Here is a 15,046-nt window from a genome sequence, read left to right as displayed (position 1 = left end):
TGAAGCCTCCATCCTGCTGAAGCTAAGCACGTATAGGCTTAGCAGATGCCTGGATGAGAGTCTACCTGAGAATACTATGTAGCATTCCTGGAGATCCATGGAAGAATGGTAGGATATTAATATAATTTATTCATGAACCTCTGAGCAACCAGTCTGAAAATAACCTACTAGCTACATAAAGTGACCTACTAGAGACTCAATACATTTCCTACAAGAACATGTGACAAATGAATATGTGATGAATTCTTATGCCCCAAGAAGGATGTTTTTTAAAAAATTTTTTATTGGATAATAGATGTGATTCTCTGATGTCGCGTTGGTCCCCTTCATTCACTTTGGTTCTGGGGAGGATTCCATTCCTGTGCTTCAGTTTGCTTCTGTTGGGCTTTCTCTGGGAGGAACTCAGCTTGCATTTTGGAATGCCTTGGCCGTGACAGCCTTGTATTTCTGCAATGAAAGTCAGCTGTGACTTTTTCCCCCATAGGAAACAATGGAGTAGCTGGGGGCACCTTTTTCAGGGGCCCATAGAATTGGCCCCCTGAAACTTGGAAGGTCCTTATAGGACAGTTGGTAGTAGGTCCCCTGAAAATTTGGTGGAGTTTGGTTGAAAAATGACCCCCTTAGCCTCTTGGATACTCCCCAGATATTTTCCCCATAGGAAATAGAGTGAATGGGGCACCTTCATTGGGGCCCATAAAATTGGCCCAGAGGTTAAATCTTCATGAAACTTGGGGGGGAGGTCTTTAGAGGACAATCAGGAGTAGGGTCCCTCCAAAATTTGGTTATGTTTGGTTAAAAAAACACCCCGCCCCCTGCACACCAGGTAACCCCGAGTAATTTTCCCATAGAAAACAATGGCCGGATTTTGCAGGAATAGCTGAACTGAATTAGAGAATCAATTTGGAATTCAGGGAATTCTGAATTTTTTCAGATGCAGTAAAAAAATCCAGACTTACCTAATTTTGGTGGGGTGTACACCCCTAGTGTGTTAGTTTTTATAGTGCCAAGATAGCCTTCCTTTCCCTCTTGAACAAATGTATTAGAATCAGCACAAGAAGTCATTATTACAGACCAATTCATAGTTTTGCCATTTCAACTCCGATATTTTAATATCATAATGTGGAAAGTAAACAAATATGTAATGCTTTCAATTATCAGTTATTCACGTGTTGAAGATAATTCTCCACAATAAAAACAGAAAGGGCAGTTAGAAAGAATTCATAATGGCACAACCTTATTTGCAATGGGACGAATGTAAGGATGGACAAAGGACTATTCAAGTTTAACAGGCAAATGAAACACTTACTGATAAGGATCTGTTCTCACAACCTTTATAATCCATGGCTGTCAAGTTTTTAAACAATTCAGAGCAAACTTGTTTCACTTCCATGGGCTAAGCCAGGCAACACTGCTAACACCTAGTTCTAAAGGCAGCACAGAGCAATTCTTAAAACACCCAAACACATCGTGGTTTCCACCTTCTCAAGCAACTGGGTATAAATAATCGTTTTACCACGAAAAAGATAGCATGTTAGAACTTCTTTGATGGGAAGGTAAGCTTCAACTCAGAATTTAGCAACGGTAATATATAAACTGTAAACATTTTTTTATTTCAAAATTAATTCTTTACTCCAACTTTTAACATTTTCTGGTAAGAATGCATCCTTTTTTTCTTGCAGCTGCCTACTTCTTATAAGTTACCTTTGACTTTAAAACATTTACACCTATTAAAATCTATCTTCCCAAATTGGAAGTTGAGAGAAGCTTCTACATCCTCTGTTAACTTTTCAAAACAATGGAGACATTGAACTGAAGTATTAAGTTTGTATTATAGCCACCAATATCCTTGAAACACTTAGCCAACAACCATACTGCACACATAAAACAAAAATTATTTTCTATTTGTTGCTACTCACCTTGGTACAAAGAGATTTTGCAGATGTTTGAGAATGTTCTGAACATAAAGATTTGGCTCTTTAACAACAGGCAGAGGAATGGAATCCTTTGGTAAGACCAGAGCCATAATCCAGTCTGTATAAACATCAACACAATACTTTACTGTGTCACCATCTAAAGGCAGTGTAAGTCCATAACAAACCACTTCCATGGTCCATTTTACCTAGAAGAAAAATAAAGGGTTATATTACTACATGGGTCTAGATCCAGAGGAGTTAGCCGTGTTAGTCTGTAGCAGCGAAATCAAAAAGAGTCCAGTGGCACCTTTAAGACTAACCAATTTTATTGTAGCATAAGCTTTCGAGAATCAAGTTCTCTTCGTCAGATGCCTGATCAAAACTGGGCAGATACAGAAGAGGAGGGGAGAAGGGAGAGAGAGAGGAAAGAAGGGGACATATATCACAAGGGGACAGAATGCAATTAGCGTGGAGGCAATCAAAACATTCCTTTGCTTGGAAATGTAAACATCTCCTTTTGGTGTGCAGTCAGTTTGCCGTATTAGTTTGTAGCAGTGAAAGTATCCAATTCCTATGTAGTATAAGCCTTCGATAACCACAGCTCTCCTTTGTCAGATGCAGCTGGCTATCTGGAATTTATACCTCTTTGGACTCAAGTAGTGATTTGTTTCCTTTCTAGCCATTGGCATAGGAAAGGAATTAACTGTGCAACAGAATTGGCTCCTGTTTATTACAGCACCTTGGAAATGTATAACATATGACTGTATTTATGGAATGAGTTATTGTAATATTGTAACACTGTATGAAATTGTGTATATCTTTGCATTTGGATCATGATAGTGTAATTAAATTTTGATATATATAGTATACAGTTGAGGGGTTCCTGGGAGTTTTCCCTTTGTATCTTGGTGTTTTGGAATCCATCCCATTTAGTATTGTGTATTATAATTCTCTGTCTCTGCATGCATGTTGGTCAAAAGAAGCATTTAGAATTCTGATTCTATTTTTGTCACCTTTTCCTTTTGCATCTGTTCACATCAGCCTTGAGTGACTCTGCTAGAAATTTTCTTTCCTTTCTGCTAAGAGTTTAGTCTCTTGACCAAGACTGTGCTCCTGATGTATTGCTCTCAGCTTCTCTGACACACTCAACTCCCCAAACCACGTTAAAGTGTGTATCCAAGGGAAGAGGGGGGCAGCAAATTGAGGACAGCAAAACTACTCCATCTTTATACAAAATAGTAAGGGTTTTTTGCTTATTGATTCCATGCTTATCAACTTATAAGCTAGCTTTATAGACTTTTGTTCCAGTTCTGCTTATTCTTATACTGACACACTTAAATGAAGGCACTACTCCACCCTCTGTTACTGTTCAATTCAGATTTCAATTCCGTGGAAACACTGACTTGTTTATTTTTGCTTGGTGGTGGTGGAGAGTGCACTCAAGTCAAAGTTGACTTATGAAGACCCCTAGTGGGGTTTTCATGGCAAGAGACTAACAGAGGTGGTTTATCATTGCCTGCCTCTGCAACCCTGGTCTTCATTCGAGGTCTCCCATCCAATTACTAATCAAGGCCGATCCTGCTTAGCTTCTGAGATCTGACAAGATCAGGCTCACCTGGGCTATCCAAGTAAGGGCATATTTTTTCTTATGAATCTCTATAAAGATTCATCCCACCTTAGCTGAGCTGGGTTCCATCCATCCTCTAGGCTGTGAAAAGATGCTAATGTTCTATTGAGGAAAGAGACAATATGCCTAAATATGTCAGCACTGGAAGGACTGAGCTGCAGCCAGGCTGAGCTAGGCTCTTCCTGGTCTTCCTGGACTAGAAAATGTGTTACAGTTATGCTGTAAGATATCACTTAGGATAGGGTAGCCATTATGGCACGTGAAAGAAAAAATAATCTCCAGTTCAGCCAGGCAGAACTCACCAACTGCACCCCCATACAACGGACGGAATTAACATCATTTGGAAAGGCTCTTGCTAACAGAGTCCTGAATTTTGTTATTGTGGAACTGAAGTCACTCGGGACTAGAGATGGGCATGAACTGAAATACAAACCAAAGTTCAGCATGAAGTGAGTCAGTTTGTGAACCGGCGGTTCATCAGAGCCCATTTCTGATGAACTGCTACGAACTTTAGGCCCATTGGCTTGGTTCGTTTTTCAGTTCATCACTGCAGACATCCTGGAACTGATCAATCAGTTTCCTAGGCAAGGGGGGTTGAGCTTTCTGCAGACCTTTTACTGGCCCGGAAGTGACCTCCTGCTGACCTGGAAGTGCCGATTTGCTGATCTGGAAGTGATGTTTTCATAAACCAAACGAACCAGTTCGCGAATGGGGGCAGGTTTGTGAAAGTTTGTGGTTCGTGAAACATAACGAACCATGAACCTCATGGTTCTTCCCCCCCCCCCCCGGTTCGTGCCCATCTCTTTTCAGGATACCTGACCTACTATGATTCATCAAAGGCCTGATTTGATAACCTTCAGAAATTGTGCAAGTGGTAAGAGCTAAAGTTATCAGCTTTTAAGTTATTTGATTTGATGATTTTATTGTTTTTATTTTAAACTGAATTATATTTTCTTGCATTCTTGTATTTCTTAGCCACTTGTAGAAGTTGAAGGTGAAAAGGGGGGCATAAATCACATGCCTATGTACACTGATGACCCAGATAATTTCCTGAAGTTTCATTCAGTAAAAGAACTACTCTAGAACCTGATTATGCATGTTATATTTTCTGTAATAAAAATATTTTCCTGCACAATATGTCCATTTATTTCTTACTTTCTCTCAAAATTGTAATTCTACAGCAGGATTATTAAACTTTCTGAGCTCTCAAACATGTGTGTTCTATATAATGGGCTGGATCAAATGTTTGTTTCCCACTGCTGCAAGGGTACTTCTGCCGCTGGAAGCATTTCAGCTATTCTCTTCTGCCACTGAAGACCCTCATATTGCAAACAGTGCTGTTAGTGGGAGTGTTGCGGAGCACAAAGAGCAACTGGGGAGGCAGCCAAGAAAGTTCCATTCAACAGATTTTTTTGCTGTCATCTACTTCAACACAGCATCCAGGTCAGAGATCACTGCATCTTAGAGGTCTTGTTAAATATAGCGCATTAGTATTCTGATAACATTAAACTCTAAACTACAGATGATCTTATTCATGGACCTATATGTTAAACAAAAGAGTCCTGAGGGACACCACAATTCAAGTTCCACGTTGTGGAGACCACATGCCCAAAGACAACTTTCCGCTAACAGCAACACCTAGAACCACAGTAGGACTGTGCTAGAAATACCAAATTCCTGCTCTAACCAGTCTGACAAGGCATGAGAGATTACATAAATGACTACTATACAGTAGAATATACTATACAGGTAACAGTAAAATAATATTTTGCTATTAGGCCCTATATCCAGCCAAGTAAGCTGAATAAGATATTTAGTGGATAATATGAATCGGAGAGACTTGAAGAATCCATACCCCAGTTTTGCAGAAATGCAAAGAACATTATCCTTTTGCTATGAAAAAATGGAAAATCTTTCCACAGAGTAACACTATTGTATGCTTCAGAGCATTAGTTATTTACAGAAGAATCCTTTGCATGGTCACTCCAAACTAAGTTAATATACATACAATGGATCTACTCCTAGGTAAGTAGTTCTAGGATTGCAACCTTTCTTTTTAAACTTACAGCAAACAGCTCATTGACAATTACATTCAAACAGAAATGGAACTAAAAGTTCTACAGATGAGCACTCACTTCTTTGTCTGTTTTCAGTATACTCTCAGCTGCTAATGAAGCATTCAACGCTTGGCCAAGGGGACGCACAACAGCATTTGCCACCTCTCTCCCCACATTCTCAGGATAGCTGTGAAGTACACTGGTGTGACCCTTATCATTCTGAATTACAAGATGTAGGGACCTCCACTCTGAGTACATAGTGCCTTTATAGTGCAGATAAATCTATACCTGGAACAAAGAGAACAAGAAAAAAGAGAGCAGTTAAAATTTATGATACGTTATTTGTTGTTCCAAAAAAATGCAAATCAAGGATACAACAAGCTCTCAGTAACAAGAGGTATAACACAGCCCTATAAGAAAATCTGACTGCTTAGCTATTTTCTTCCAGGGACTTGCACCACTTATCGTAGAATCTAGAACAGAAGTACACAATATATGGCCCGCAGGTCACATATGGTAGGGGGCATGTCCTGTGGTCCACAGTCCCAGCCAGCACCCATAATCTGTATCTTTCCCCTTCCCTGAAAAGCCTGAGTCATCTCATTCTGCTCACTGTTGCAAGTGCGGTGTCCCAAGATACCGCAGTTGCACCTAAGCACCCAAGGACACCTAAGCATTCAACAGCATTCTTTATTTTGTCCCCAATAGTAATCCTGATACATATTAAGGTCAACATGAACTTTGCAATGTGGACTTACTCCCACCACATGGTTTACCTTCATATTACTACCAACCATACAAACGGTATGTAGAATACTGGCATATATTTTTGCCGCCCTTTCTGGATCCCCCCCCCCCGAAAAACCAAGAAAAAATGGTTCTCAGAGTTTCAAAATTTCAAGGAATTTTACAATGTAATCAGAAACATACCATGCAAGATGCCAAGCAATGTCTTACAACAGTCTGCATCCAAGTTCACACACAGTGATGCGTGTAGTCCTCCCCCGTAAATAATAAATGCAATAATAAAGCAGTACTGGAATCCAAAATGCAATGTTTGCAAGTTATATACTGAAAGTTGACACCATTTGCTCCCTTAAATTTGGAACTATACAAGGAATGAGCAACTGTTAACAATTTCTTTAAACTGATGTAATTATTTTAACAAGTTTAACATGTTGTGGCTGGGATTTTTTTTTTACCTAAAGTTATGTTACTTTTGGTTTTAGAGACACAAAAACTTATTATTACTTATATATTATACCTATATATTTATATATTATTTTATATTAAAATAATCTTCCGGAGTGTTTTTTGCATAAATAGATGGTTGTTTTAAGAGACTGCTGTATACAGAACTTAATAAATAGCTTGTCTTACATGTTGGTCTGTGCCAAGATTATCAAAAGCTCATGAATAAAGTAATTGCTCAAACAGATTTGATAGGCACTCCAATGAGTCAGTGTAAGCTGTAGCACTGAAATCATTCATTAGAGCAAGAGTTATGCACGAATGAATAGAGACTTTACAAACTGTCAGGCTTCTCATCCTGTATGTTACTGTATGACTGACATCACATTTACAATTTTTATTTCAGGTGTGAATCCAGGCTGATAGTTAACTTAATTATAATCTACAAGATTTCTGTATTAAATACATTATAGCGCAAATTTTCCTTATCAATTTGATCTCTGCACATTTACTAGGCCCAATGGCTATGTGTTCAGGCAGTTGCTATAGTGTGCATATATTTAACAAAATAGATCTGATGACATAATTTCATCAGCCAGTACTAATGAGCCATGCCCCACCAATGCCCCTCACTGCAAAGATATAGTTGAGGCCAACTTGCAAAAAATAGATGTGATAACACTCAGGAATGCCTGGAACTTGTATCCTATGTGTACCCAGAGACTCTCATCCTCCATCCCTGATGGCTCTCCTGGCCACTCAGGTCCCCTAGGAGCCTCTAAGAGCTCTGGTCGTTTGTTCTGAAGCACTCCAGCTTCCTGGGTTCTTTTGAGTGTGTATACCTCCTTAGCAAGCAACACTGAACACAGGCTGGAAAAATATATATTGGAGTTTATTACAGAAAGAACATAGGAGAATATGCAAGGCAGAAACCACCTTTAGAAAGCACTTAGGCAAGGCAGAAAACAAATAAGAGCCTGCTGACCTAAATATGTTCTAACTATCTAAAATACTACTTGCTGACTGACTAGGCATTCTCTGAGTTGGTTCCAAAGTTGGTTGATCTTACCAAAGTCCATTTATGCCAGCTCACTCTAGGCATCCTGGAGATGGCTCTCTCTCACACTGCAGATAGCTGGCAATGGCTGCAAGGTAGCAAGGCTGGTCAAGACTGATAAACTGCCTAGATACAAAGAGGCTTCTCGAAATCTGAAGGGGGCATCAGGGAACCAATAAGGGCTCGACGTGTAATTGGACATTACAGTCCTGTGAAAGTTTAGGGACTATGGCTAGAGATCAGCACCAAGCACTGGTCTTCCCAAGGCCACTCTCTCAGGAGAAGAAAGCAGCCCAGATACAGCTAATTAACAGAGCCTGTGCCTTTCCCAGTAAACAGGCCAAGAAAGAGTTCATGCAGGAAGTGAAGCCTGAACCAAAGTTTTACTCTGTATTAGGTAGAACAAGTCCTGCTCCTTACACTATGATATGGAGGCTCTGCTCAAATTCCAGGTGGTGGTAGAGATGTAGGGATGTTTTATTCAGTTATGACACATTCTGTGCATATAAAAAGGCCACTACTGATTTGTACATTGTGGTCTGAGCTTTGGCACAGAACACAGGCTCTAAGACTTGGCCAGCACATTCTATAGCTGATGCTTAGATGATATTAATCTCTGCCAAGATTCTAATAAATGACATCAAAGCACTCTAAATGCAATTTCAGTGAGCAAGTTACTGTATGCACTAAAATTGGCTGGGAGAGGAAGCAACCGGACCTTTTCCAAAGTTCAGATTGTTTTTTATTTTCTTTCAAAAAACTACACAATCCCCTCCCTGCATTATAGCAGATGCAGAGAACCCTAAGCTTTGTAAAGATGTCACAGTGCAAGTGTGTGTGTGTGTGTGTCTGAATCAAAAATCCAAACCGTTTTCCCTGTGCCTACTATTTACTCTTCCAATTATGGCACTGCTACCATTACAGACACAACCCAAGTTAAAAGTATTAAGTATCAACAAAGGTGAATACACACAGGTTGCCATGAAATGTTTTCTGTCATGATTGTACCCTACCTTTGGCCGATACAAAACTGAAAAGCAATACACACCAGGGAGCATATAACAAATAGCTGATGCTATGAAAGAAACTTCTCTCCAATAACCTCTGATCTATTTGAAAGGCATGTGTTAAAACTATTGCTGAATTTTTTAGAAATACTCTAACTCTTTAAAAGTATGCAACTGAAAAGCAAAATACAGTCTGTTGAAATCAATGTAGTAGGACTAGCATTAAAGCAAACTGAAACAAAGTACAGAGTATTCAACACATGTTAAACAATGCAAAAAATGGCATTAAGTACAAAAACAAAACTGTGAGAGTAGGATAATACATAAAGCAAATAGATAATACATACTATGCATCACTTTGTTTTCCTGAACCATTTTGCTGTATGTAATATAGCATGTCATGGAACAAGATTGCTTATCTGGGATATACTGAACAGGCTCCAGACAAATTAGACACAGAACATTCAAGTCAGTATTTTGTACACACAGATCTTACTGTTTTCCATTCAGAAGAAATGTTTAGCCTACTTAATACAGCTAAATATCTCTAAGTATCTTTCACAGATCAGAGACTACCAGAATTAATACTTACCTTACAAGAAAGAGGAGGTAAAACAGTACTTCTCTGCATCTCTTTAGCGTAGTACTTAGCATACAGTCACTCATTCACCCTAAACCACAAAGAGGTCTTTTTGCCAGAAGAACTGGCAAAGACACCTTTCATATCATAAGGAAAAAAGACAGCTAAATAAGGTCTGGTATCTGAACAAGGATATATATACAAGTGGTAACTTAAAACAGACCTTTGTATTGTAATAGCATACACTCCAAACACAAACTTCATTCTTTGTCTTTGACATAATAGGAGACATTACTGGAAATAAAACACACTTTCAGAAGGATATCCTCTACACCCTCACACTTCCTAAGAAGTCAACGTTGATTTCCGTTAGGAGAGAAAGGCATGCAGACACTGAACACCACCTTGGAAGAGCTAAGAACCAGTGATACGTTGTGGAAAGTTTTCCAGTGATGTATTTTTCTGCAGAAATTTTTTTGTCGCACATATGTAAATATGGTCTGTTTATTGATAGCCGTCAAGGCTGTTGGGCTGCATATCAATCATGTTAGACACACTAACAGCCCAATCCTATGGGAGGGGGTGGAAAGGGCATAGGGAGAGAACTAAGGCTTTTTTTTATATATAAAATTTTTTATTTGTTTTTGGTAGGTTAGCATATACATCCAATATAAAAACATTAATTATTCTTCCCTTAACTAGTGTATGCCCCCACCCCTCCCTCCCCCCTTTTATTCTGACTTCCAACAGCGCTAGAACCGTTCTATCCCTGATCATTACCTCTAATTTACATCTAATCTTTTTGAGTACAGGTAAAGTCACTTAATCTCTATCTTTCAGTAGTTATCAAAGATTACTAATTTTCCTTTTACATCCCATTCATTTTCTAAGTAATCCTTCATTTTCTGCCAGTCTTCTTGAAATTCTTTTGAGTTTTGTTCTCTCAGTTTTCTTGTCATTTTGTCCATCTCCGCCATGTATAACAGTTTTTGGATCCATTCTTCAATTTCCGGTATCTTCTCTTGTTTCCATTATTTTGCATATAACAACCTTGCTGCCACAATCATAAAATAACAATGTTCTATCTCTAACATTAATCTTTTCCATATTTAATCCTAACAGTAACAGTTCCGGATTTTTACTCAAATTAACCTTCAAAATTTGCCCCATTTTCTCATGAATCTTAGCCCAAAAGGATTTGGCTTTTTCACATGACCACCACATATGATAAAAGGAGCCTTCATGTTGTTTACATTTCCAGCACTTATTTGACATATCTTTACTCATATTGGCCAGCTTTTTTGGTGTCAAATACCATCTATACAACATTTTATAACAATTTTCTCTTATGTTGACACATGTTGATATTTTTAACGTATTTTTCCACATATATTCCCAGGCCTCCATCGTTATTTCTCTATTAAAATGTATTGCCCATTTCACCATCAGCATCTTAACTACTTCATCTTCTGTGTCCCATTTCAGTAACAGTTTATATATCTTAGAGATCATCTTTGGTCCCTCTCCTAGCAATAACTCTTCTAGTTCTGAATTCTTTTCCCTAAACCCCACTTTCCTTTTATCAACTTCATATATATCATTAATTTGTCTATATTGTAACCACTCATATTCAAATGGTAGATCTTTTTGACTCTTCAATTTGTAGACATTCCCTTCCGCCGTCAATAATTCTTTATATGTTAGCCATTCTTCTCCATTATATTCTGAACGTGGGCTTATCACTTCTGCTGGGACAGTCCACAATGGTCTTTTCTCCCCTACAAATTTTTTATATTTTTGCCAAATCTTAAATATATTCCCTCTTACATAACGGTGATGGAACATACCGTCCATTTTATGCTTCACATACCATAAATACGCATGCCATCCAAATACATTATTGAAACCCTCTAGAGCCAACAATTTTTGATTAGCTAAGTTCACCCATTCCTTCATCCTTGTTAAACAGACTGCATCATGATATAGCTTTAGATTTGGTAATTGTAAGCCACCCCTTTCTTTTTGCATCACAAAGTACTTTTATCTTTACTCTTGGTTTTTTCCCCGCCCAGACAAAGTCCGATATTTTCTTTTGCCACTTATCAAATTGTTTTTTTCCTTAACAATTGGGATAGTTTGTAATATGAACATCACTCTAGGTAACACATTCATCTTAACAACTGATATTCGTCCCATCAGTGATAGATTCAGTCAATTCCACTTCACCATATCTTTTTCCAATTGCGTCCACAATTTTTCATAATTATTTTTATATAAATCAATATTCTTCATTGTAATGTCTATGCCCAAATATTTGGTTTTATGAACCACCTCACACTTTATAATGTCCATTAATTCTTCCTGTCTCTTCTTAGTCATATTTTTACACAGTAATTTTGACTTTGATTTATTAATATAAAAACCTGCCAATTCTCCAAATTCTTTAATTTTTCCTAGTAAAATTGGCAACGTCTGAATTGGATCTTCCACTATAAACACCACATCATCTGCAAATGATCTAAATTTAAAGGAAAAACCTCTCAACTTTATACCTCTGATGTTCTCATCTTCTCTTACTTGTCTTAACAGTATTTCCAATACCATAATGAACAATAAGGGTGAGAGCGGACATCCTTGTCTTGTTCCTTTTCTCACTTCCAGGTTCTTTGTCGGATCATTGTTTATACATAATGCCGCTTTTTGGTCATTGTATATTGCTTTAATGGCATTTATAAATCCTTGGCCTAGTTCCATTTTTTCCATTATTTGAAACATAAAGTCCCAGTTCAAATTGTCAAAGGCTTTCTCTGCATCCGCAAAGAAAAACCCTACCTCCTTGTCAATTCATTTATCATAGTATTCAATGGCATCTAACATCGTTCTCAAATTGTGTCTAATTTGCCTGCTGGGCAAAAAACCTGCTTGTTCTTCGCCTATAAACTCCATCAAAAATCCTTTCAACCTTTCCGCCAAAATATTGGCAAAAATTTTATAGTCATCATTCAACAGAGATATAGGCCTATAATTTTTAACATCTGTTAAATCTTGTAGTTCCTTCGGGATCAATGAAATATTTGCTTCATTCCACATTTCTGGCATTACTTTGCTCTCCAATATCTCATTCATCAACTTTAGTAGTACTTGCACCAGGTCCTTTTTAAATATTTTATAAAATTTTGCCAATATTCCATCCGGACCTGGCGCTTTCCCCACCTTCATTGATTCAATGGCATCTATAATTTCCTTTTCTGTAATTGAAGTATTTGAAGTACTTTTCATTGTCTCTGAAATTTTAGGTAACTTTATTTTCCATAAGTATTCTTCTATTGTGTTTGTTTCTATTGCCTTCTTTTGGAATAATGTAGCATAATATTTATAAAATGCTCTCTTTATACCTCTTTGGTCTATTATTTCTTTTCCCTGTTCCACTATCTTTACAACTGACTTTTTCTCGTTTTTCTTCTTCAATTGCCATGATAAATACTTTCCTGGCTTATTAGCGCCTTCAAAATGCTTTCGTAGCAAACTTTTTAGATTCCATTCCAGTTCTTTATTTATAAAAGCCTTCAACTGTTCGTGTAGTATCTTTATTTCTTGTAACAATTTTTTCTTTCCTGGTTTCTTTTTTAATTCCTGTTCCTTCTGTTTTATTTTATCTTGAATTTCTCGCATCTTTCCTTCTTTTCTTTTCCCCCCCTTACTATTCAAATTAATCAGGTTCCCTCTCATCACCGCTTTAAATGCATCCCAAATTGTGCTTATTGGCACTTCCTTTTCCAAATTCAATTGGAAAAAGAATTTCATTTCTCTTTGTAAAAATTCCAAATTTTCCTGATCCTGGAGGAGATCCTCATTTAAATCTCCATCTAAATTTTTTCCTTCCCATTGAAGCTTCCCACATTATTAGGCTATGATCTGAACTTATTCTCGGTAACAACTCAGTTCTCTTTGTCAACAAAGTAACTTCCTTTGTTGCTCATATCATATCAATTCTGGAGAGAGACTGATGTCTAGCCGAATAATATGTAAAGTCTTTAACATCTGGATTGTATTTTCTCCATACATCCTCTAGGTTCTCTTGCTTTATCAGTTCAAAAAAGGATTTTGGTAGCTTCCCTGTTTTACTCTGTTTTGTCTTCATTTGTTTATCCATCTCTGGGTTAACAACACGATTAAAGTCCCCTACCATTATAAATTGTTCAAACACATATTGGTCCAATTCTTGTGTTAACTTTTGGAAGTATTCATCTTTCACTCCATTTAGGGCATATACTCCTAAGATTAGAGTCCTTTTCCCATTCAGCATTACTTCTATAGCCAAATATCTTCCATCTTTATCTTTTAAAATTAGCTTGGGATCCAGTTCTGCCTTTACAGATAACACAATTCCTTTTTTCTTTTGCTTACTTGATGCCCAAAATTCTTTTCCCAACAATTCATTTTTCAAAAATTTGATATCTTTTTCTCTAATATGTGTTTCTTGTAAGCAAATTATATTACATTTTTGTTTCTTTAGCCAATGGAAAACCTGTTTACGTTTTTGTGGTGAATTTAATCCATTAACATTCCAGGAAATCAATTTATAATCCATCATTTTATTCTTGTTGAGTTCTGGGAAAGTCTTTTTGATTTTGAAGTAAGAACATCAACATTTCATGTCTTGACTTGATGGTAACTTTCTGTGCTTGAAATTGAAAAGTTAATCCTTCAGGTATTTCCCACCTATACCTGATTTCTTTTTCTCTTAATTTTTCGGTTAATTCCTTGTTTTTCCTTCTCTCTTGGAGTATTTTTCTTGGTATTTCTTTCATAATTCGAACTCTGCTCTCCTCAAGCACCAGTGGATTTTTAAAGTGCTCTCTCAGGATTTCTTCTTTAATTCTTCTTGCTGTGAAAATTACCATGACATCTCTTGGTAGTTTCTTCTGTCTTGCATAGCTGGAGTTTACTCTGTACATCAAATCAATACTCATTTCAATTTCTTCTGGTTGCTTCCCTAAATATTCCGCCAATATAGGTATCATCTGTTGTTATACATCCTGTCCTTCCGATTCAGGCACGCCTCGAAATCTCAGCTGGTTCTCGGCCACCTTACATTCCATTATTGCTACTCTATCTTGAAGTCTTTGACACTCTTCTTTAGTTTTCTGCTCCACCCCCTGGACTGCTTGTTTTGTTGTTTACATTTCATCCTTCATCTCATCTAGGCTCTTAGTTAGTTCTGCCACCTCTGCCTTTATTAAGTCTTTCACACTTTTAGTCAGATTTTCTTCCATCTTTTGAATAGATTGGGATATTTCTTTTGTGCTTTCCAGCACTTTCTTTTCTAATATTTCCAAGGCATCTTGCCACTCCAATTTCTCTTTCTCCGCTTTCTTCATGGTTGGGCTAGCTTTCGCTCCCCCCCCCCACGTATCTGCTCTTTTTCTTAACTCTGTTTTTATAAGAGTACTCCAATTCTTATTATAAGTCCGTTCATGGTGCTCCAAATAGTCCCAATTCCAATCACTGTTTAATTTCCTTATTATCTGTTTGTTTATTCCTGTTTTTTTAAAGATTCTTTAATTTTGACCATACCAAAATGTCGGGCGCAATTTCTCTATGGTTCTTCCCT

General features: G+C 37.5%; 1 protein-coding gene across 1 annotated transcript in view; it reads right to left on the bottom strand.

Annotated features, from left to right (window-relative positions):
- The window catches only part of RALGAPB (Ral GTPase activating protein non-catalytic subunit beta), a 100,537-nt gene that overhangs the window by 60,376 nt on the left and 25,115 nt on the right, over positions 1–15,046 (bottom strand). Inside the window, exons 2-3 of the mRNA XM_054979886.1 lie at positions 5,676–5,885; positions 1,917–2,119 (exon numbers count right to left, since the gene is read on the bottom strand). Coding sequence (XP_054835861.1) covers positions 1,917–2,119; positions 5,676–5,855 — 383 coding nt within the window. The 5' untranslated portion in view covers positions 5,856–5,885. The remainder of the gene's footprint in view (positions 1–1,916; positions 2,120–5,675; positions 5,886–15,046) is intronic.

Source organism: Eublepharis macularius, chromosome 5 (assembly GCF_028583425.1).
Source record: "Eublepharis macularius isolate TG4126 chromosome 5, MPM_Emac_v1.0, whole genome shotgun sequence".
In the NCBI taxonomy this organism is placed as follows: Eukaryota; Metazoa; Chordata; class Lepidosauria; order Squamata; family Eublepharidae; genus Eublepharis; species Eublepharis macularius.
This window is presented reverse-complemented; position numbering and strand designations above follow the sequence as displayed.